General features: G+C 42.4%; 3 protein-coding genes across 12 annotated transcripts in view; 2 read left to right on the forward strand and 1 right to left on the reverse strand.

The window, feature by feature from the left end:
• Positions 1 to 100: 100 nt before the first annotated feature.
• C28H19orf44 (chromosome 28 C19orf44 homolog) lies at positions 101 to 3,970 on the reverse strand. Its single transcript, XM_031603994.2, has 8 exons — positions 3,872 to 3,970; positions 3,165 to 3,749; positions 2,558 to 2,915; positions 2,013 to 2,086; positions 1,346 to 1,814; positions 737 to 832; positions 446 to 612; positions 101 to 371 (listed from the first exon to the last, which is right to left on the reverse strand). The coding sequence occupies exons 1-8, from the start codon at positions 3,905 to 3,907 to the stop codon at positions 282 to 284; spliced, it is 1,875 nt and encodes a 624-aa protein (XP_031459854.2). The 5' UTR covers positions 3,908 to 3,970; the 3' UTR covers positions 101 to 281.
• Positions 3,971 to 4,174: 204 nt separating this feature from the next.
• CALR3 (calreticulin 3) lies at positions 4,175 to 7,461 on the forward strand. Its single transcript, XM_031603997.2, has 9 exons — positions 4,175 to 4,401; positions 4,574 to 4,675; positions 4,819 to 5,022; positions 5,452 to 5,546; positions 5,709 to 5,918; positions 6,040 to 6,153; positions 6,240 to 6,383; positions 7,090 to 7,182; positions 7,291 to 7,461. Exons 1-9 carry the CDS (start codon positions 4,272 to 4,274, stop codon positions 7,456 to 7,458), a joined length of 1,260 nt encoding a protein of 419 aa, XP_031459857.1. The 5' UTR covers positions 4,175 to 4,271; the 3' UTR covers positions 7,459 to 7,461.
• A 379-nt stretch (positions 7,462 to 7,840) lies between these two features.
• The window catches only part of EPS15L1 (epidermal growth factor receptor pathway substrate 15 like 1), a 39,021-nt gene continuing 24,606 nt past the window's right edge, over positions 7,841 to 22,255 (forward strand). For 3 of the 10 annotated variants that reach the window (XM_090126110.1, XM_090126111.1, XM_090126113.1), the window contains exons 1-14: positions 9,590 to 11,620; positions 13,022 to 13,063; positions 13,250 to 13,339; positions 13,680 to 13,727; positions 14,428 to 14,523; positions 14,906 to 14,968; positions 15,777 to 15,902; positions 17,424 to 17,483; positions 17,817 to 18,053; positions 18,579 to 18,736; positions 19,182 to 19,338; positions 20,067 to 20,129; positions 21,512 to 21,597; positions 21,975 to 22,047. In XM_090126110.1, the coding sequence (XP_089982236.1) occupies positions 11,522 to 11,620; positions 13,022 to 13,063; positions 13,250 to 13,339; positions 13,680 to 13,727; positions 14,428 to 14,523; positions 14,906 to 14,968; positions 15,777 to 15,902; positions 17,424 to 17,483; positions 17,817 to 18,053; positions 18,579 to 18,736; positions 19,182 to 19,338; positions 20,067 to 20,129; positions 21,512 to 21,597; positions 21,975 to 22,047 (1,398 nt within the window). In that variant the 5' untranslated portion in view covers positions 9,590 to 11,521. Of the gene's footprint in view, positions 7,931 to 9,091; positions 9,182 to 9,589; positions 11,621 to 13,021; positions 13,064 to 13,249; positions 13,340 to 13,679; positions 13,728 to 14,427; positions 14,524 to 14,905; positions 14,969 to 15,757; positions 15,903 to 17,423; positions 17,484 to 17,816; positions 18,054 to 18,578; positions 18,737 to 19,181; positions 19,339 to 20,066; positions 20,130 to 21,511; positions 21,598 to 21,974; positions 22,048 to 22,255 lie in introns of those variants that run through there. The other 7 variants (XM_031603986.2, XM_090126114.1, XM_031603980.2 and 4 more) reach the window with 6 other exon arrangements.

The raw sequence follows: 22,255 nt of genomic DNA on the forward strand, positions 1-22,255 counted from the left end.
GCAGATTATCTATGTGATAAACACACAGACTACCAACTTACCCCCATCCTTTTAGATAAGAGTTATTTTGGTTTTCTTTGCTAAACATGCTGTAGGCTGACTCATAGCTCTCATCTATTCCTGCACCACGACCAGTAGTAAAAACATAATAAAAACAAGCAGGAAAACAAACGATGCATTACGAGAAACAGAGCAGTTGGTACATAGTTTGCAACTTTTTATCTGTGCAGTCTGAAAGTGTTCCTTGTTCTGACAAGATCTGTAAACATGTGTTTTAACATTCATGATGGTGGCAGTGTGTCTTCCACTTCCTGGATTTCTTCAAATGCTCGTTCAATCGTTAAAGGTGGGGATTTGTGATTCTTGATGTACTGCAGAAAGTTAACACACAGTTTATTTGTGTAGAGAAATACCTCATAGCATATAATACCTCTATCATAAATACCTCTTTAGCCTCTTCCAGTGTATGATAGTGGAACTTCTCATTCTCTAAAGACTCCACAAGGGATAAGTGAAGGTGCTGAATGTTCTCAACAAAATGCTGGGTCAACATCAAGTGCTGTTTTAACATGGCATTTAAAACAAGAACTGAGGGACTGTATGCTGTCAAGGCTGCAAAGAGCAAAGAGTGTGTATTTTAGTAACATCACAGTCATGGCAAGTGCTAATAGTGAGTCAGGCAGTGATTACATGCAAACACAGTCAAACAGTATTCAGAAATTCAGTCTCTCAGTACCTTCTACTGCATCCATGCTGATGACGTGACTGGCAATAGGCACTGGATCAACATAGCTGTTTCCAACAGGCAGACCAAGCAGTGCAGAGCTGTTTGCTGTGCAGACAACAAGAATTACTGAGTTTGGAGGGTGACGACTCATCACTAGAAGTCAGTTTCAGCTTTAGAGCACTGGCTTTCTTAGAACAGCTCTAAACCCAACAAGGAATTCAATCAGCCAAACTAATGCTAAAATAAGTCCATGCCCTCCTCCCTTTACTTACTCCTAAGTTCACACCCCTTGCTATTGTGAAAGCTTATTTTCTAACCTTGGACACAGCAGAAATAAAAGTTCTCATACGTGAAGGAAGCCACTGTTTTCAGTGAGGTCCCATTTTCTCCTTGTCTATGGCAAGAAGCATCTTTCCTAGTTTTTCCTTTCAAAGAGGAGTAGGAAACAAGCTACCCCTCAGAAATGAAGGTCACAGCTTGCTTACAGCTATCAAAGTGCTGTGGTTAAAATGCTTTTATTGGCATGTCAGCCAGGGGAAACTGATCAGGTCAGCATGTAAAATATGAACAAATCTCAAGATTGAAGAGAGTGGCATCTTGATTTAAACATGAGCTTACTCTTTGGCCAGCAATAGGTGAACGGAAAATCCACCGTTTGAGCTGCAGTTTCCTTTACAGCTACTCTGTGTACCCGTTTGTGCCTTTCTCTGGTAAGTAAAGGGGACGATGCTGAAGAAGATGAGTCTTTTCCAGAATATGTGTAAGTCTCAGAATGTTCCTCTGACATTTTTGATACAGTTTCCCTGTCTGTTGTAGATGGAGATTGTTCAAAGTCTTCAGAATACTCTGAATTAACAGTTCTGTCGTCATGATCAGGATAATCCTGCCTGTGTCTAGAAGAATCTGCAGAAACTTCTCCTAAATGCTCAGGGATTTCAGCTTCAGTCACATTTTCAGTATCCCTTTCAGAAGTATCAGCTGCACCAATTTCTGCACTTATTTTAGGAAAAGTTGGATCCTTTTCCCCTAGGAATGTGTCCTTTTTTGGATTTCTATTTGTTTCTTGACTAATTTGAATACCTGTCCCCTGCAAAATAAAAGAGCTGTATGTTAAGAGAATCAACAATACATAATATAAATATGGCTCCATTATTCTTAATCTTTGCAACTAGTGAGCCATGCCCATCTCAGAGAGCTTACGAGCAGAACAGATGTGTTTATTTTAGAATCTCCACTCTTTAATAAATGAAGGCAGAATGGAAAGATGTATGAAATTTCTACTTACTTGCTGCTTTAATTCTGCCATCCCGCTGGCATTTGGTGCCAAATCATCAAGGCTCAGGATATTCTGTCTGAAGTCTGCAATTGAATGACAAATTGTCATGAGAATTCACGGAAAGTTACAGTATGCCTTCTATGAAGTGACAAAAAGAAAAAGTGTAATATTAAGAAGGAATTGCACTTCTGAAGATTCCTCCTCTGTCTGCAGGCAGACCCGCCTACAGCTCAGCAGACTCAACTTCCTGCATTTATGCTTGTTTTCACTCAAACCCGACAGTATCTTATCCCACTAATATATCAGTATTAGTTGGAGTTGTTTTGATGTTTCAACTGTGATCCAGAGGAGCGTCCTTAATCTGAATTCATTAAATCAAAGCCAAGAAAAATACAAACGTGTAACAACAAAGATACAGATATAATTTCTAAAATCAAAGCTTATGTAAAAATAGTCTACTGAATATTTTCAAAGGAAGTATTTGCCCCACTTGTTAGTAAATAATTAGTATAATTTGTGCCACGTCTATCAAGATAATGCTTAGAAATGCTTACCATTTGAGCTTATGCTAGTTGAATCTTCCACATCATCTGCTTTTGAAAATAACTCATCTAATGATTTTATTTCACTTCCATCACTTCCACCTGACACTTCACTTTGCTTGGCATTGCCTCTTCTGGGCAAAGTAGTTTTTACAGTATCGTCTTTCATGGAAGAAGACAGCGATTGAGATCTCACATTACGTCGTGCTGACCAGTTTCTGCTGGCCAGTGAAGGTCTTAACAAATCACTTCCACCTAAAATGACTTTCTCTGAGTTTTTACTGTGAAGAGAAGCTACTCTGGGGACCTCTGTCAGTGGAATTTCCTTATGAGATGGAGGCGGCGTTCCTGGTGACACTGGATTCTTACTCTTTCAAGGAACATGAAAAAGAGATTTATGCATTACCTCATTACTGTATGTAGATCACTAAAAACAAAAACAGACCATAATGGGTGAATCCCAGTAATTTTATAGTGTGAAATCATGCCAATGCTTATCATGAGCAAGCTGCAAACAGGTTAAAAATAGTTTCTGGTAAATACAGAGCAACATGATAATTGAAAATGCTTCCATCAAAGTGTAAACAAAAATACATAATGCAGTGAAGTCCGTATTTACCTTTCCACCCCACCTGGAATCAGTTGTAACACACCTTTGGTTCTCCCTTCCACTGGAAAACTCCAAATTGCTCTCCATGAATTTTCCCATTTGCTTCTCAGCACCGCCCAAACCAAGCTGTTGTGTAACTGTAACGTCCCCGGTGGGGCTCTGGGCGTTTTTCTCTTCCTCAGAGCAGCCCCCACCGGCAGCCACGTTCCCACCAACCGCAGCACAGCCCTTCAAGTATTTCTTGCTTCTCGCGCGGCGTTCGAGACTGGAAGCAGATGAGGAATCTTCATCCGAAGGCTTCCGGCCCAACTCAGCGCTCTGCAGTTCCAGACGCTTTCTCCGACTCAAGATTTTGCTTTGCAGCTGCGCCGCCTTCCTCAGAGCCGAATTCGATCTCGCGTGAGAAGCGCAGAGCTGAGCGCTCGTGGCTCCGGGCGCTTCGCCGCTCCGCCCATTCAGGAACCTGCCGCGGCCCGGCGGGGCTCTTCCCGCCCCCCGCAACTCTGCGCCGTCCCCTCGGAGCTCAGCGCAGGAGCGGAGGAGGCCGCAGTGTCCGCCGGCGGCGGCCGCCCAGCGCGGAGCAGCGCCGCGTCCCTGCCGAGAGAAGACGCGAAGTGAGGGCGCTCCTGCGGCTCGCCCGAGCCCTCAGCTTCCTCCCGTTCCGCACACGTGGCCGAAGCACCGGCGCTGGGGCACGGCGCAGGCCAGCGCCTCACCTGCTCTCCGCCCGCCAGTCCGCGCACGGCCATCATGACGCCGAGACGACCGCGACTCCGCCAGACGCCGGGCCGTATCCTAGAGACAGCAACCCCCCAACATCCCGTCCGCTCATTGGCTGCACGCAGAGCCCCGCCCCCCAGCTACCCTTAGACGTAACCAACCAATCCCAGGGAAGCATGCTGCTCCCGGCCTGTCAGCGCCGGCTACAAGCCCCAGCATGCACCGCGCGGTGCGGGCACGTGCAATCTGCATCTCCCTTGGGGACTCTAAGCCAATCGGAACGTTAGTTATAAAAGCCAGGGAACGCGTAGCCAATCAGGGCCTAGTATGGAACGGGCGTAGGCGCGAGGTTTTGAGGGCCGGCCGGAGGCGCGAAGCCGTTGCTGTGTGGGAGCGATGGCGGCCGGGCCCGGAGCGCGGCGCGGAAGCAGCGCAGTCGGCGTCGTGCTGCGGCTGGGGCTCCTCGGGGCTGTGCTGGGCACTGCCCGGACTGCGGTGTATTTCCGGGAGCAGTTTCTGGATGGAGGTTGTGGGAAAGGGAGGGAGGGTGAGGTGTGATGAGGTGGCTGGCAGTACGGGCGGCGAGCGAGCTCTGAGGGCAGGGAGGGCGGGAACGAGCCGAGCCCTGCCCTGCCCTGCCCTGCCCTGCCCTGCCCAGCCCATAACGCTCCTCTTGTCTCTCGGTCCCGGCCCGGCAGGCGGTTGGCAGAAGCGCTGGGTGAGCTCTGAGTCCAGGCCAGACCTCGGCACGTTTCGGCTCTCTGCTGGGAGGTTCTACGGGGATCCTGTGAGAGACAGAGGTACGTCGGGGCACGGGGAGGCGGTGTGGGGCCTTCTCAGGATAGCCTGCATAGCACCACTATGTGTGAGGAGGGGAAAAGGCCTTTTTCGTAAGAAAACTGAGGGAAATGTAAGTTTGAATATTATCTTAATACCCTTATAGGTCTACAAACAAGTGAAAACTCCAAGTTCTATGCAATCTCCTCACGATTTAAACCATTTAGTAACAAAGGGAAGACTCTGGTCATTCAGTATACTGTGAAACATGAGCAGAAGATAGATTGTGGTGGGGGATATATAAAGATTTTTTCCTCGGACTTGGATCAGAAGAACCTGAGTGGAACTTCCCCTTACTACATCATGTTTGGTGAGTCTGTAACTACTTCGCCATTGGCACAGCATTGCCACTGCTGTTGTGCAGTTCCTGAAGGATGTTTGTGGAAATTATTAAAAACATTCAGGAGAAAGTTGTTTTAATAAGAATGTTGTGGCTGTAAGCAGTTATCTCTTCTGTACCTGAGATGTCTGAAAGTATGCATTAAATTCTCAACTGATTTGAAGGGCATTCAAATATTTCAGACCTTTACTCAAAACAATGTAGCAGAGGTTGTTATCTGCCCTTAAGCATATTTGTATGCAACTTAGTGAAATTTGTTTGTTTATATCTCAAGGTTTGTTGTTAGGTATCTAATGTGATTAAATAATTATTACATAATCCTTCAATCTATGCCATAGATAGCAACCTGTATTTTTCTGCAATGAAATTAAGGATACAAAGCATGTGATCTCTTTGTAGGGCCAGATATTTGTGGATCTGAGACAAAGAAAGTCCATGTTATTTTAAATTACAAGAATAAACTTCATCCAATCAAGAAACCAATCAGATGTAAGGTAAACACGGGTTTCAAAGGTAAACTTTAGGATAACCAATCAGAGGGCTGAAGAAAAAAACCACACTACTGCAGTCGTATATTGTGACTCTGATGCAAGGCAGTTCCTATAAGCTGTGCTTAAGGCTTTTAAAGTATCTTATTTGCTTTCTTTAAAACCCAGGTTGATGGATATACACATCTGTATACTTTGATCATAAGGCCAGATCAGACTTATGAAGTAAAAATTGATAATGAAGTGGCTGCTTTGGGCGACTTAGAGGATGATTTGGATTTCTTGCCACCAAGGAAAATTAATGATCCAGCAGTGAAGAAACCCAGTGATTGGGATGATCGAGCCCACATCGATGATCCAAATGACGTCAAACCTGAGGTAATTCAGCAGTTTGAATCTATAGTTATTTTGCATTATTGAATTATTTCATTCCTGCTGAATTTGTTTCATAGATTGAACTACTATTTTTGATTTCTTTAGTCTTTCTGTGTCTTTAAAGGATTGGGATGAACCTGAGTATGTTATGGATACTAGTGATGAGAAACCAGAAGACTGGGATCGTGCTGTGCATGGAGAGTGGAGTTATCCTATGGTCAAGAATCCTCTGTACAAAGTACAAATAACCTTGTAGTTCTAGCTTGCTGTAGCACTTCAACTCTTCTTTGCCCAACTGCATTCTGAATACGTGGTTTGTCCTAGGGAGAGTGGAAACCAAGGCAGATTGATAACCCAAACTATAGGGGCGTTTGGCCTCATCCACAGATCGACAATCCGCATTACTCACCAGACTGCAATATCTACAGCTATGAAAACATTGGTGCCATTGGACTGGATATCTGGCAGGTGAGTTGCTTTTACTGCAGATAGTGGGGAACGAAGAACTTAGTTTTCACTGGGCATATGGCAATTTGTTTATCCTTTTAATATAAGTGTTATCTGTTTACCTGCACAACGTGGTCTATGGTGGCTGCTATGCAGGGGGTTGGACTAGATCTCTGGAGGTCCTTCCAGCCCCTGCAATTCTGAGATTCTGCTTTTTTGGGATCTCTGGAGATGACCTGTGTTTTTAACTTGCTTTTATTTAAATGTATGTACAAAATGACAAAGTTTCTAAGATGTGTTGGTTCATAATCCTCTACAGATAAGTGAGGGAGGAGTCCAAACTAATCAGTGTAGGTGTTGCAAAGTGTAATTTGTTCCACCTGTCTAGAGGCTTCCAGCAGCTCAGGTACTCTTGAGCCGCTGAGATTAATGGGATGAAATCTGCCCTCTGGAGGCTGCTCTGAGAAATTCCTCTTCCTCAGCTTTCCAGCCCAGCCAGCAATCAGACTTGGCACTTCTAAGAACAGTAAAGAAAGCCAAAACACGTTGTTTTGAATCTTGAAAACAGCTTTCCAAAAACAAACGTTTCTTCATCAAATTCTGTAAAAGCTTATGGAGTTCTTAACGTGTTCACTGCCTACTGAATACAATACAAACGCATTTGAAAGATGGAGTAGAACTGTAAAGAAAAATAAAGAGGCATCCTGTTATTTTTCCTCCCTCTAAGGTGAGAGCTGGCACAATTTTTGACAATTTCTTGATAACAGATGATGAGGACTATGCAGAAGACTTTGGAGATGAAACATGGGGAGAAACAAAGGTAATGTGTGAAATTCTTATCAGTCTCAGTTCTTTATTGCCACGCTAAGAGTTCTGTCTAATCTGAGCTATGTTCTATTGGTGCACAAAAATGAAATCTTAACATTAGGATCCTGAAAAGGAAATGAACCTAAAGCAGGCTGAAGAGGAGCAGCAGAGACAAAGGGTCACAGAAGAAGAAAACTTTGAACAATGGTTTAAGAAAAAACGAGAGGGAAAAAGAGAATCTCAAAAAGATAGAATAATGAAGAGTCCTGTTGAGAAAGAGGAGTTCTAATTGTTTGAAAGATGCTTGCATCACTCTGTAAGGACTTTGATGTTTTGTTGAAGTCTGCATTGATGAAGCTGTATCAACAGGATGTTTTTAATGGTAATGTTAAATTTGTGAAGTCTTCCAGTTACTTTTAGAAAAATATCATAATACAGTTACTAAATTAGCTACTAAAAATGTAACTTTTATTAAATATATTTTAGCTGTGTGTCATGGTTTTGTGATTTTTGGTTTTCGGTATTCCCCATCATAACATCATGGAGGGCACTGGGAGTTTAACTGTTAATGCTCAAGCCCTGCGTACCTGCCCAGAAGAGAAGAACAACTACATTCCCCAGGGGGCTCTGCCATCACAGAGAGGAGATGTAACTCCTGGCAAGGTCACCTGATGCTCTCTTCTTCGTCTGCTCTTCTTCGTTGGCTCTCCTCCTGTCTTCCTGCTGCTCAACTGGACTGCACGTCTCACCTCAGTGTTGTGGTGAGGCCCATCCACCTTTCGGATATTCTCTCATTATATTTGATTTATTAACTTCAATTCTAATTACATTGTATTATAGTGTGTTATCTTGCATTCCAATACTATATTTAGTAAATGAGTTCGTTTCTCCTCAGGTCGTTGCTGCTGTTTTTAATTATTTTGGGGTCCCCTGTTCCCTTTTCCAGAGGTTCGGATTTTGTGAAATCCCTCCGCCCTGCTGGTCACAGAACCGGGCCGAACCAGCCCTAAACCATTGGCAGGTGTGCTAAGATTCCCATTTTGTTTTGATGTTTTGAAACTTTTTCATGATTTAATATTAAGTGTAAGTTCACGCTAACTTCTGAGGAGATATCAAAATAAGCTTTGTTTCATTAAAGGCTTCGGCATGTCAGATACGTGAAACATTCTCACAACCTTCTTCAAACTGAAGAGATAAGCCTTGCCAAGCCTCTGTAGTAATTACATCTTTTATCTGTAGCTTCTTCCCTTCCGCTCTTCTTCGTAATGCTATAAATCCGGTTCAGTCTGAAGGCAGACTTTGAGCCCATCGCTTTTTGTTTACCTCTCCCAAGCTCTGCAGTCAGGAGGGCAGGGAAGGAGCGGTGCAGGCCTTCCCTCAGCTGTGACCAAACTGAGCTCAAATTCCTGCGCCGATCCGAGTCCTCTGTCCTTTAAGACAATTCCCTGGCCCTTTGGGGTGCAGAGCTTTGACAGCTACTGGAAAACAGTAGGGTGTCATCCTTGACCCTTTTGCTAAACAAATTCCTCTTACGGTAGTTTTTACGTGACCCTGCCTTCATTCAGGCTGCCGTCTGTGAGTGCAGGCAGGAGCTGTCAGCGCTGTACTTCACGCTGAACGTTTGATCGGAGCCGAGGCAGCTTAATGGGGTGCAAGAAGTTTGTTCTGACGAGGCTTCGTGCAACGCAGTCACAAGTGAGCTCGGACGCAGCTCCTGCAGCTCAGCATTCATCCGAGCCTCGCCTCGCTTCCCGGCGCTCCGCTCCCGGCCCCGCTTTGCCCGGCCGCCATCCCCACGGCGCGAGGCGGCAGCGGACCCGCGGCCGGGAGGACGGCCGCCCTCGGGGCGGTGCCGCCCGCTTTGTCCGCGCTCCGTTCGGCCGTTTTCCCCGCCCTCCGCTGGCCCGGCCCCGCTCCGCCTCCCGCCGCCGCTCGCCCCGCCCCCCCCCGCCTCGGCCGCTGCCCGAATCGGCGGCAGGAAGATGGCGGCGCTCATCCCCCTCAGCCAGCAGGTAACCGGCCCGGCCCGCCGGGCTGAGGCTGAGGCGAGCGGAGGGGCCGCGGGCCCGGCGCGGCTCGGGGAAGGGGGAGCGGCCCGGCCCGGCGCGGGTCCTCCTGCGGCGGGAGGCGCGTCCGGGGCCGGGTGGGTGCTGGCCGCAGGCCCGGCGTTTGCCCGCGGCCGGGGGAGCGGAGGGACGCGGCGGGGCGGGGCGGGGCGGCGGCGCGGAGGGCTCCGTCCTGCAGGCCGCGCGGCTCCGGGCGCCGCGGGTTCCTCGCGCTCCGCTTCGCTCCGCCCGCCGGCGGTGCTCCGTCGGCCGGCGCTGCCGGCTGTTAACGCCTCCTTCGGCTGCCGGACCGTCCGCAGGGCGCGAGCGGCGCCGCTGTGCGCGCGGGGCCTCGGGGCGTTGTGCGGGAGCCGGAGCCGCGGGCTGGTTGAGGTGCGGCCCGCGCAGCGCGGGGCGGTGCTGCTGCTGCTGCTGCTGTCACGGAGTTGTTTGGCTTAATTTCCCCCGAATAATTTCAGCCTGAGCGGTGCGATCAGCGTTTGTGCTGTACGTGAAGGCGCTCGGTTTTCTTATGTTCTCCAAATGAAAACGGGAGCCCCGTGAACAAAACAGCATCGTGTCATGGCTAGGCCAGGCAGGGATTCGTAGCAACCGCTGCTGCTAACTCACGTCATTCAAATATATCCATCTCACTTAGCTGTGGATTTCCTGGGAGCGCAGAGCAGCTCCTGACACGTGCAGGTCTGCCATTTGTGACAGCAGAACTCGCCTTTCAACGGAGCTGCGTTGTGTTTGGGTAGCGCTGCTTCGCCGCGTCCCTTGTAAAGGGAAGCACTGCTTTCTCAGCTTTCTGGGGAGCAGGAAGGCTCCCGATTAACATTTTGTCATTAAGTGGACATTCAGAAAGGTCTGATACATCCACGAGTGTGCAAACTGTTGACAGAAGTTTTCAAGTGAAGCAAAGCGTTGCCAAACATATATGTACATGGTCTCTGGATCTGAAAGAGTTTGTTTTTGTACAGGCTAAAAACGCACCGAGTGTTTCTTCTACTCGAGATTGTGCGAATTCTGAGGCTATCAGTCGTGTTTTCTGTTGTATAACATAGTACATTGTCCCGAGGAAAAAAAGAGCCCTTGTGAATATATTCTGTGAACACATCTGCTATTCTGGCGTTATTTTACAATGAATTCATTGGAAGCTGTGCTGAGGGCAGCAAACTGAATTTTGCTGGAAATGAATAAACTTCCTCTGCTAATGGTCTCAATTTCATGATTACTGCAAAGATATCTGCTCGTTACAACAAATGCCAGAAATGGTATTAAAAGGAATAGGAGGGATTACACATCCATTGTGTTGAAGGCATTCGCTCAGATATAAGAATGTTGATGGCAGCATGTTAGGAGCCACAAGCAGCATGTGCAGCTGAGACATGTGAAAGCATTTAGCTATATTTGTTTTAATACACGAATTTAATTACAGTGTTCTTCCTGTTCTATGACGTTCTGTTTTTAGGAAAGAAAATTCAGATGTCTAGCCTGCAGCATGCACAGTGCTTAACAAGTCTCAGCTGTCCTTGGCTAAGATGGCTGTGCACAAAGTTTGAGAGCCAGCGCATAAAATCACTTCTCGTGTGAAGTAACAATGGAAACCGGTTTTGATTTACCTTTGATAACTTTATTATCTTGAATATTTGGTCACCTTATCTCTAGTCTTTCCACTCTGCTGGGCGTGTTTGACTTACAACCTTTGAAAGTTATGGAGAGTTGCATTAGAGATGTTGGAACAGTGCTGATCGTTTTGTCAGTCTGTCCTCTGAGGCAGCTCAGGGTACTCAGCAGGTAAAGTCAGGGCAAAGGTAATCTTTCTGGGGCAGCAGTTGTCTTTTGGCTTTCATCTTTGTGGGACAGTTGGTTTTCCCCTTTCAAAGTACCTGTTCTCATCCACCGTGTGATGTGATGAGAGCAGCCAGAAGAAAGCTGTGAAGCAGGAGGGCACAGAGAAAATGGCTCATCTGATGCAGTGCCCTTTGTGGCCCTGATGCGACCTCAGCAAAGAGGGCTGCTAGGAACTGGTTTAGTATTAGTTTACTAATACTGCTAAACTAATTGGTTTGGTAATTGTTCTGATGGCAGCAGCTTACTGCTGCCTTTTTCTCAGGTCGGTGTTAAGGGACATAGAGACGTGAGCGTGTGCTGCGTAGTGTGATGGGTAGATATGCAGCTATGCTATTTTTATCACTTGAGCCCATTTTGTCTGGTCTGCTTCATCACAAAGATGCAGTCATTTAGGTAAATCAGTCAGAAAGGCTTAATCTTTGTAAAATTGTGCAAGTAGGGAGCGGAGTGATGAAGTGCTTCCAGCAGCACTTGGGTGCATTCAGAGTGCTGTGCGTGAAACCTCCCAGCATTAAGCACATCACCCTGGATTCCTGCCTCCTCTGTCAGGTAAGTCAGCAGTATGTCATGGCTGACAGTATCAAATGAAGATGGGAAGAATGTCTGGTGATCGGGTGAGATCATAACATGCTGCTGCCGGAGTGGTTTGCTCTATCTGGGATGAATCCAGTCCTCTAGGATGCTTGCCAAATGGTTGGAGGAGCTCATAGCTGGCTGTGGCTGCTCTGGGCTCTCAAGAAGTGGGAGGTGTTGGGTTGGGTGTAGTTGGCTAAAGCATACCATGTTTTATTCAGAGTTGGACAGACTGTTTCCTATTTCCTCATCTTTGAATGATGCGTTTCCTACTCTGGACAGGAACACAACTTATCCATGCTGTTCGTTTAGCTGGCAAAAGGATGAGTCAGGCTTATGAGTTATGGCCACAGCTTTCTTCTGAAACTCTTGTCCTGCTTCTGGAAGAGCAAGGGCATCTGGTGGTGTGCAGAATGCAAGGGCTTCTTTTGCTGATGGGTTTAAATGGAGAACATTTGAGATGTTTAAGAAAGTTGTGAAAATTGTGCTAGCCCGGTAGAATAATCAGCGTTCAAAGAGCTTAGTGTCCACTTCTAATAAATAAGGGTTAGTTATTTTGGATAACTCCTTAAATTAAGATTTGCCCTGTTTACTTTAAACATATAGGAAGATTCTCTGTGTAATATGAAGTTTCCTCCTCCTCATCGGTCTTCATTTTCTTTTGTGCTGTTTCTCTCTCCCTTCTCAGTGTGGGCAGAACATCCAGAAGCCTTGGGTGACCAGGAGGAAGGTGGAGGTTGGGAGGTGACAGTGAATGAAGGAATCCTTTGTTGGGTGTCTGAGTAATGTCCTGCAGGTGGAGAGCGATCGTCCCAAGCACACTTTGGGATGTTTCAACATCCCTGCATCTCAGTCATTAACTCTTTTATTGGGTTGTTTTGTTGTTTGTCTTTAAAGGCCTTTGGCAGCCATAAGGAGTGACTTGTTTCACAGTGGTTGTAGTATTTTTGCTGTTGGTAGCAATGCTGGAGAACAGTGTGGAGGTGTGACTGTTGCACAGCTAGGACTTGTGTCTCTGTTGTAGGAGATGTGTTTGGGGCTTCTCCTCTTTAGGCATTTCAGTTCTCATTTCCTTGGAACCTCAGGGAGAGGAGTCTGCCCTTTTAGTACAACAAGAACACACCTTTGTGTTTGCTGCTTCTGTGTAATGCAGTGGTAACACCAAGCTGAAATCTTGAAACAACACTGCCAGGGAATTATGACATTTGATAATAAACCCTAGCGTTCATTTTTTTTCTAAACTCTTTAAAAGTATGAATTTTTTAATAAAAATACTGCACAGGGTAGGATGTGCTTTTTATTTTTCTTGTGGTCACTAAATGCAGACAATCTTTGATTGCAGTTCATTTTTTTCTTACCATCCCTCTTGTTTTTCAGTTTTCTGCTGGGATTCCACTGTACGAAACTTATTACAAACAGGTAAGTTTAGTTTTTAAGGAGATTGAAGCACAATTTCCTTCCCTCCTTTCCCATGTTAAACTTCTTTAAATCCTTTCCACTGAGTGGTAACCATATGGGTTGTTACAGAAGCATGAATAAGTCATTTCATTTCTTGTCTCTGCTTTCATGGCATCCTTCAGCTGAATGCAAACTTCTGTCTTTCAGGTAGATCCAACACACACGGGGAGAGTTGGGGCAAGCGAAGCTGCGCTGTTTCTTAAGAAGTCTGGTCTGTCTGACATTATCCTTGGGAAGGTACGTTGGAGGAACGAGACAATTTTTGCAGTAATTATCTGTGCGTTTGTTTCACTGCAGCTGAGACTGAGCAGAAGGGGTTAGGGAAAGCAGGTGAGATGGAGTGTGAATCGGATCCTTTGACCTCCAGGTTAACCACAGGCTGTTAAGAACTTCAGGGTCTTGTCCTGGGCTTTGTAGGGATCTGTGAAGAAAACTTGTCTCCAGTGTAACATTTTTGTTGTTAACTTGAGAATTAAGAACTGTATTTCATAACTTGAAAAGGTGTATAGTATGAATTGTTGAGCTGAGTTAAATGTTATTTTAAAGTTTCAATGGCTTTTATTTTGTATCTCCACAGATATGGGATTTGGCTGATCCAGAAGGTAAAGGGTACTTGGATAAACAGGTAAATAAAATGTACCTGTTAACCTCTTACATTATCTTGTACTGCGAAGCCTTGATTCCAGAAAACCCTGATATCCACACTAGTTACCCTTAGCTTTTTTTTTCCCCCTGTAAATTTTCATTTACAGGATGATTTTTTTTTTGGTGCTGCTGATGTTCAAGTATATTACTCAGTGAGGCTGCTGGAGAAGTCAGTTCTTGTTTTCTGCTCCTCTTGTTTTCTCAATAATCAGCGTGTGATACGTAGACACACAGTCATTGAGAGTAATATATACAAACCATAGTTTTAAGATCTATTTTAGAAATCTTTCTTGTACTGAAAAAGATAACTGGCATTATTTGAAGGACTTGGAATAACACATGCTCTAGTTATGTGTACATATGGAGCGTTGTTGGTTTGTTTTCTGAATGTTACTAATTCTTACGAAAAAAAAGTTAAAAATAGTTATGAGACAGCCCTGAAAAACTAGCTTTGAAGTTTTTTACTCCGTGTTCTATGTCACTACAAAGTCTTTTCTGAATCTTCTCTGAAAGCAGTGAGGTATTGCTGCAGTGCAGTTTCTGCATGGGGCTGTACATCTGTTGTTTCTGTGCTTTTCTCGGGGTCATGTGTACACTGCTGGTAAAAACCCTGAATGGATTATTGGAGCTGGTGAGTTAAACTGGCTGTTTATTTTAATAGAAAGCACTATTGTTTGTAGGGCTTCTATGTCGCCTTGCGCCTCGTAGCATGCGCACAGAACGGCCATGAGGTTAACCTGAGCAGCCTGAACTTGACTGTGCCACCTCCTAAGTTTGTAAGTAATACATCCCTGAATGTTTGTATACAGTGCATGAGAAGTAAAGCTTCAGCTGAAATAGTTTTATAAATAATCTGTTTTATAAACATCTTGGTTTTCAGACTTCAGATTGCCATCAAACTGTTTCACAGTTGCATCTGCCACTGTCCTGTCTTCCTCTGTAGTTCCAGCCCCATCCTGGGCTGCAAAGTCAGTGCAAGTTTAACTGCAGTCGGCTCGTTCAGTGCTTTTAAGCTGATGTGGCTAAAACTTATGTTTATGGGGAGGGAGGAGATGATTTTTGAACTGTGTCAACAACAGTGGATAGTAATGGGCATGGCTACAGCTTCACCTCTTTCTGTGTGTGTGTGTATAAACAAAAATAAAACTTTTGTTTTAGCATGACACCAGCAGTCCCTTGCTGATCACACCGCCTTCAACAGAGACTCACTGGGCTGTTAGGGTAAGTGTAAAAGACAACACATTCCATTCATTCTTTAAATGTTTTCCTTGTCTCTAGTGTTCCCAGTGAGAGAATTTTATATCAAATGTATTTCCCATTTGAAAAGTCCTTCCTTACTGATGGCAGGCTTGTGTGTGGTAAAGAATATTGAACTTATAGTTGAATTAAGTATTAAACAAGCCTTTGACAATCCCGGGTGTGATGTTTTTAAGACACAGTGAATTTTAATCTTCTGCCTGGATTTCTTCCAGAATCCTAATAGTAGGCACTTTGATGCTTGTATAAGGAACCCCACTGAGAACAGTGAAGCATTTCAGCAAATTCATCCTGAAGAATTAATTTAAAGCTTGAGTTCATGTAGTATTTAGTGATAATACACAATATATGTCATTGGAATGAAGTAGCTTCTGATAGATGCATTGGAATATTTGTGTTTACTTGCTTTGTAGTTGCAAACATTTTCCAAAATGACTTTCACTTATATGTTGTATCATTAAGTGGGAAGCTGATCTTTTGGAACAAACAGATCTCAGTTGGTTTAAAATCTTGTCAGAAGTGTTGTAATCAGAATTTGTTGTCCTTTCAGAACACTGTAGAAACGTATTTTCTACACTGCATGCTGAAATCTCTTAGATATCACAACCTTAGCCTTGAAACTGAGCTCCTAAATCAGGGTGACACTTGCGAGAAAGCTTGGAAATTTAGAATGAATGCTTTACTGTCCAGTCTTAATTTCTTGCAAGATCTCATTTTCAACACTCACGCAGGCACACTTTTTTACTTATTCAGGCTATTTCTTACCAACTAGGTGGAAGAAAAAGCAAAGTTTGATGGTATTTTTGAAAGCCTTTTGCCAGTAAATGGTTTACTTTCAGGAGACAAAGTAAAACCAGTTCTGATGAATTCAAAGCTACCTCTTGATATCCTAGGAAGGGTAAGTATGCTGTTTAGATTTAGCTATTCTCTAGCTTCTCTTACTTGCAGTGTTTAATATTAAAGTGTAATTTATCAACATAAATGGGTTTTTAGCTGGATTTTACATCAAGTGCATGCTAAAAAGTAAGAATGTTAAGCAGTGTCTGAAGTCATCCATTTAGAATAATAATAGTAATTTGGGCCCCAGAGTAGATTGGTTCCATTATCTCCCTGTTCATTTTAAGAGGTAGAAATTTTGACTGTGGTTGTATTAAAAACAAACAAATGAGGAAAAAAAACAACAACAAATCACTTTCTCCTAAACCCTAATAGCTTTTATAACATTGGATTCCACTGTTTTGTCACTTTTCCAAATGCAAGTTGTTAGCCATACCATTAAATCTGTCTACTGTTTGTACAAGAGAGCACTTTACAGCATCTTAGTTTATTGTAGCTGTGAAATTGCCAAGTATTTTTTTCACATGCATTTATAAATAGTTCTGGTTTCAGTGCATCCATTCTGTATTTGCAAAAGCAACAGACCTTAAAGTGTTTTTCAATTTCAGTTTAAAGCGTGTTCCTTAGTGTTCTTTTTGCATGTTGATATGATGGAGAATTTATACATTGTGTGTAAGAGCTGTATCTGAATTGTCCTATACTCCAATGTCTTCAGGAAGAACTCAATATATTGTCTATAAAATCTGAGTATGTTTTGTTTTAATTCCACTTGAATATTGTGAAGCAATCTTAGAAGTCTTCATATTTGATTGTGTTACTTTAGTGACAGAAATGCAGAAAGCTTATTTGTGTTCCAGAGGAGTTTGTACATGGGATAGGAGAGTGGCTAAATGGGCAAGGAACATAAATCAAGTGTCCTAAATTTGTGTGGACACACAGTGAAAAAGCCAGGAGCAGAGGTCAGATGGTTGAGCCTCACTTAGCAATCTGTACGCTCTGTTAGAATGAATGGCTGGGCAGTATCCAGTGATGGCCAGGTGTTGGAACACTCAGCATTTTGCACCTTTCTATGTAAGTCATTGCCTCTTACTTGACATAATAATGAAATAAAGTTGACAGATGCTTAAATTCTCTTGCAGAAGATTCTGAGGGCTGGACATGTTTTTTGACTGAAACAGAAAGTGGTTTTGAAGTGAAATGCAAATTAGAAATACTGACTTTTCTAAAACATCTTAACTTCCTTACAACACAAACTGGGATGATATGTTAGCATACACCATCTGGGGAATCACAAAAACATCCCTGGATGTTTGTAGTTAGTTTGATGAATCTTTAATTGCCACACAGGAAGATGAAAAACATACATCTCTTATGTGCTGGATTTATTAGAGCCAATGTTTCCACAAAATATTTGATTGACGTTGCCAGAAAACTCTAAACCAGTCTGTTTCACAAGAGAATCACAGCTAGATCTAATACAATGCTGTTTTCACCAAAATGTGTTAGAAGCTATTAGAGGGCATGCTTGACAGCTAATATCAAAGGCACAGAATGTAACTTGTTTTTATCATAAATGCTGTAGGTCTGGGATCTCAGTGATATTGATAAAGATGGTCACTTGGACAAAGACGAATTTGCTGTGGTAGGTTGCTTTATATCTTCAATTCATAGTGCATCTGCTAGAGCAAACCACTCTGCTGTTACCTCAGTGTTGCAGTTTTCCTCTGCTGCGTTCTGTTTTATGATCTAAATCATTCACATGCAGTTATGGTCTTTCTCAAATCCTTTCGAACTCTTGCCTGTGTCATCAAGATTAACATTTTTATAATAACATTCAAAATCATGTTCTTCTCTGGCTTGTCTCTCTCTCTAATCTTACTGTCTTTGTTTTACTAATATATAAATTGCTGGAAAATATCATTGCTTTTTTTTTTTTTCATTGTTAACATTATATCTGACCTCTTTGCCTTTGCAGGCAATGCATTTGGTTTATAGAGCTCTCGAGAAAGAGCCAGTTCCTTCACTGTTACCCCCTTCTCTCATACCACCTTCTAAAAGAAAGAAGACGCCTGTCTTTCCTGGTGCAGTTCCTGTTCTCCCTGCAAGTCCTCCTCCAAAAGACAGCCTGCGTTCTACCCCATCTCATGGTAGTGTAAACAGTCTGAACAGCACAGGGAGTTTGTCTCCCAAGCACAGCATCAAACAAGCACAGGTGTGATTTTTCTTTTTTTTTCTTCCATATCAGTAAACTGAAGGGGGGAGGGGAAGAAGGGGGGAATTGCTTCCTTGTGTAAGCATTCTTAAAATATAAGTTTTTTTGAGTGGAGAAAATGACCAGAGAATGGAAGAAGAGCATGTGAATTTTAGTCACATGAACGTGAGGTGAAGCAAATCTTAATGGAGAATTTTCAGTTTCCATAGAAAGGTTTTCTTTAATTAAAAAAATAAAAATAGTTAATCTGTCTTCTAAAATTCCTGTGTGAAGGTAGTTGGGTCTGTATTTCCAAAGAATTAGCATTTTTCAGCTGATGAATAGCTCTTTATTAGTATTTATTAATTCAGGTAGCTATTCAGCTGAAAGATTCATGGGAAAAGGGAAGTAATTGTTTACCAGTCAGATTAGTTTGTGCAAGATACGTTCAGCACTTGCAATGCTGAAGAACGCTGTGTGCACTGCGCTCACTGTCTTTTGGCTCTTTCAGCCTTTTTACAAAATCTAAAACTTTTCTGTTTACAGCCATCTGTGAATTGGGTCGTACCAATGTCTGAGAAAGTGCGATACGATGACATTTTCTTAAAAACAGACACAGATATGGATGGTTTTGTGAGTGGCCAAGAAGTAAAGGACATTTTTATGCATTCAGGTCTGTCTCAGAATCTCCTAGCACATATATGGTAAGAATTCTCTAGTAGCTGTATTTTTGCATCTTGCTGATCTGGGAGGGCAGTTTATCCATTCAGAATTTGTAATCTTAACACTAAAAGAATTTAAAAAAAAAAAACACCCATCAGCCTCATTTGTTTGTCCTGTTGCAGAATTATGACGTGGGCTATATGGAAAATCAAGAGAGAAATAAATTCTCACTTGGTTCTCCTGGGAGAGGGGTGTAGATCAGACTGAACTGTGATTGTTTTTTGTAGTTCTAAAGTTTTTTGTCAGCGAAATGCTCTTCTGTTCAGTCCAGTATGTCTAATAGAAACTGCTCTATGGAGCTTTTTCACTGGAATAAGAAAGCGCTGATGGGGCTGAATCAAAAGAAAATTATGTATGTTTTTTTATTTATTTTTTGGTAAAGAAGAGTAGTTTCCTTGTTTATAAGTATGATCTATTTTTTACCAGGGCTTTGGCAGATACAAGACAGATAGGAAAGCTAAGCAAAGATCAGTTTGCACTAGCAATGTATCTCATTCAACAGAAGGTCAGTAAAGGGATCGATCCTCCACAAGTGTTGTCCCCAGATATGATCCCTCCCACAGAGAGGAATACGCCCATACAGGTAAGTAATGGATTATTTGTAGATACACAAAGCTTACGTGCCTTGATTGAAGTGGTTCATAAGTATTAATTTTGTAATGTTTATGTTTTGCAATATGATGGTAAAGAATGGCTTTTTTTCTCATCTTAGTGATGTTTTCTTTTGCATTTCAAAATAGACATAAATTTTTGACAACACAAGGCAGTAAGGCAGTAATACGTTTCATTAATAACTGAGAAAAGCTGAACTAGAAAAATACTCCTTTGTCACAAAGTAGTTGTTCCTTTTTTTAATAAAAGCTTCCTTAGGAAGTGGTGAAAGACACTTAGTAGTCCGTCTCTGGCTGTGGCCAGGACCAAATTCCTCCCATGAAAATGTGAAATTCTAATGGGAATTCGGAGGGTAATGAGCTTCTAGTTTCTGGGAATTGGTGGTTGGCTTATCTTTTGTAGCATGGCAGTCTGTAGTCCTATATCCATCACTGTTAATAACATATTATTGGTCATGAAAGCATTGATCTTACACTGAATCTTATTTGTTCCTTTTCTTAATAGCATGTCATTGTGTTTCTGAAACTTCTATTAGGGAACACTTTTGGCATGTCTGTATGTTCACCTTTTCTGTAAATTAAGTAGCATCTTCCATTACTTTTCTACTTTTCCTAACCAGCTTTTGAGTCTCTAAATATGTTTCTGTTGTTGCTATTGCTCTAGCCCTTTTAAGTTTTTTCCTGTATCCTTTTTCTATAGACTCTGTCAGGTTACTTGACTCCTGTAGGAACTGAAATCTCAGCACTAACAGAAATGCGTCGTGTGAGTAATTGTAACGTTGCAAAATTGTTCATGCACCCTACTTAGAACTCAGAGTTTTTTCTATACCTTCTCCTCTCTCTTTGCACTTGTGTTCTTTGATTCTTGCTCTTTGCATGATGAAAATTTTGTGATAGTGTGAAGTTACCAGGGTTGGTTGTTGGCAAAATATCTTTTCAACAATTTCAAATTCATTGATCTGTCAAGAGGTTCATTGACAGGCAGCTCAGTGTTGGCCCATTTCTTACTCATCTACATTCTCTGAAGCTGTGGGCAATAAATATACATTGGTGCAAGATCTTTAAGCTTCCCATTGTTTTCAGTTCTTTTTATTTTAGCTGCTGCAGCTTTCCCTCCATGTAACTGTATGTTACTGTGAATGTAAGTAGAGGAGTTTTCTGTTCCTGTGAAATGTTGAACTGTGTTGTCCTACCTAATGCAGCAGTTCATTTTATCTTGGCTCCTAATCAAATTGGATAACATCTTATTATGATCCTGTACAGCATACTATACAGGTCACTGTGCAAATCCATATCTATTCTGAATAATAAGATAATACTGGAAGCTTTTGACTGCTGGTTTGAAGAATTAGTCTGGGTTATAGCTGTTCTTATTTATGGTTACCTGATGGTATATTAACGAAAGAAGCACTCATCCATAAATTATTACCTAACTAATTTAAACTGGTTGTTCACCTATTGCTTCTGTTAAAAATGTCACGTTTCACTATGCTATTTGGAGTTTGTTGGTTGTGTTGATTTTATTATATTCAATAAAGTCAAACTTTCTGTGGTTATCGCAGCAATCTTAGAGTGAACAATGTAAGCAAACTGCACTTTCTTCTTTTTAAAATGCTGTTTAAATATGGAAGGTCTTCTGATTTTGTACCAATTACTTTTTTTTTTTTTTTTGCCTAAAGGGCAGGGGATGTGCCTTGTGACTTCCCCAACCTACACCTGAATGGCTGTAGAAATGACCCACACTGCAGCTCTCAATAAATTAGGTGTAATTTCAGAAACTATCAGTTTGGGCAGGGTTCAAGAGCACTGAAATATCATTAATTTCTCTGAGTTCCCTGGAAGCTTTGCTATAGACTGTTGCAGAGGTGCACTTTTAGTTTCTTAATTTAAATTCTACCACTGCCTGCATTTTATTTGTTGACATTGTGCATGTTCTGTAACTGCTGTGTACTTCAGCTGTCCCATCTGTTACATGAGCATGGGGAAAATTCTCCTGTCTCACAAGAATTGAATGGCACTCAGGGGTTGTTGTGTAATATTTTTGACTTTTCACATCAAGAGAATTGTGTCCCACCTTTGTCTTGAGCCTTTGTAAAGGAAGATCTGTCACAGCTGTGTTCTAATAGGCTGTTTTGTTCCTAACAGGATAGTTCAAGTTCTGTTGGATCAGGAGAATTTACAGGGGTGAAGGAACTGGATGACATTAGTCAAGAAATTGCACAGCTGCAGAGGTAATACTGTGGGCCATTGACTGTAAATCTAGAAGTAAGAAAACCAATTGAGTTTATAGTGCTGATATTCATTTACAATTATTTTCTTTTAATCTGTCTGTTACTGATTGTCACTGAAGTTGGTAATGACTCTCCCAGTTGTTTCATCCAGTTAGCCAGTTTTGTAAAGTCAGCCTGGAGTCTTCCAGGTGACTGTTGATAATAGGTCATATTTTTTGGAAGAATAATTGAAATGTACCATTACTTCCTCAAAGAAGATATCAGAATGAGGGCTGGCATTTTTGTTTTTTTGTTTCCAGAATAATATTTAGTTGATTCTTGCATGTGTGTTGTATTATTTAACCAATCATGAAAATATTTGCTTGTTTATCTTACAGAGAAAAATATTCTCTGGAGCAGGACATTAGGGAAAAGGAAGACTCAATTAGGCAGAAAACAAATGAAGTTCAGGTAAAAACTCCTCCTCTGCTTATAATCATTGATTTTTGTAATCTGAAGTAATATAGTGAAAAGCTTGCTTTCTTCTGTCTTTCCTTATGTTGTTTCTGGACAAGTCTCCTCCTTGTATAGGATTTTGTCTAACAGAAAGGTCTTTAGTTTCCTTTTCTCCATCAGAAATGTTTTATTCTGATGCTGGTTAATATAAGTAGATAATGAT

The sequence above is a fragment of the Phasianus colchicus genome, chromosome 28 (assembly GCF_987193195.1).
Source record: "Phasianus colchicus chromosome 28, bPhaCol1.hap1.1, whole genome shotgun sequence".
Lineage (NCBI taxonomy): Eukaryota > Metazoa > Chordata > Aves > Galliformes > Phasianidae > Phasianus > Phasianus colchicus.

Coding starts and splice junctions, on each gene's coding strand:
- C28H19orf44 (XM_031603994.2), bottom strand. CDS start 3,907: ATGATGGCCGTGCGCGGACTGGCGGGCGGAGAGCAG. Junction 2,087..2,557: donor AACTAGCATAAGCTCAAATG/GTAAGCATTTCT, acceptor ATTCAATTGCAG/ACTTCAGACAGAATATCCTG. Junction 1,815..2,012: donor TGGCAGAATTAAAGCAGCAA/GTAAGTAGAAAT, acceptor TTTATTTTGCAG/GGGACAGGTATTCAAATTAG.
- CALR3 (XM_031603997.2), top strand. CDS start 4,272: ATGGCGGCCGGGCCCGGAGCGCGGCGCGGAAGCAGCGCAGTCGGCGTC. Junction 5,547..5,708: donor AGAAACCAATCAGATGTAAG/GTAAACACGGGT, acceptor TTTAAAACCCAG/GTTGATGGATATACACATCT. Junction 6,154..6,239: donor TCAAGAATCCTCTGTACAAA/GTACAAATAACC, acceptor GGTTTGTCCTAG/GGAGAGTGGAAACCAAGGCA.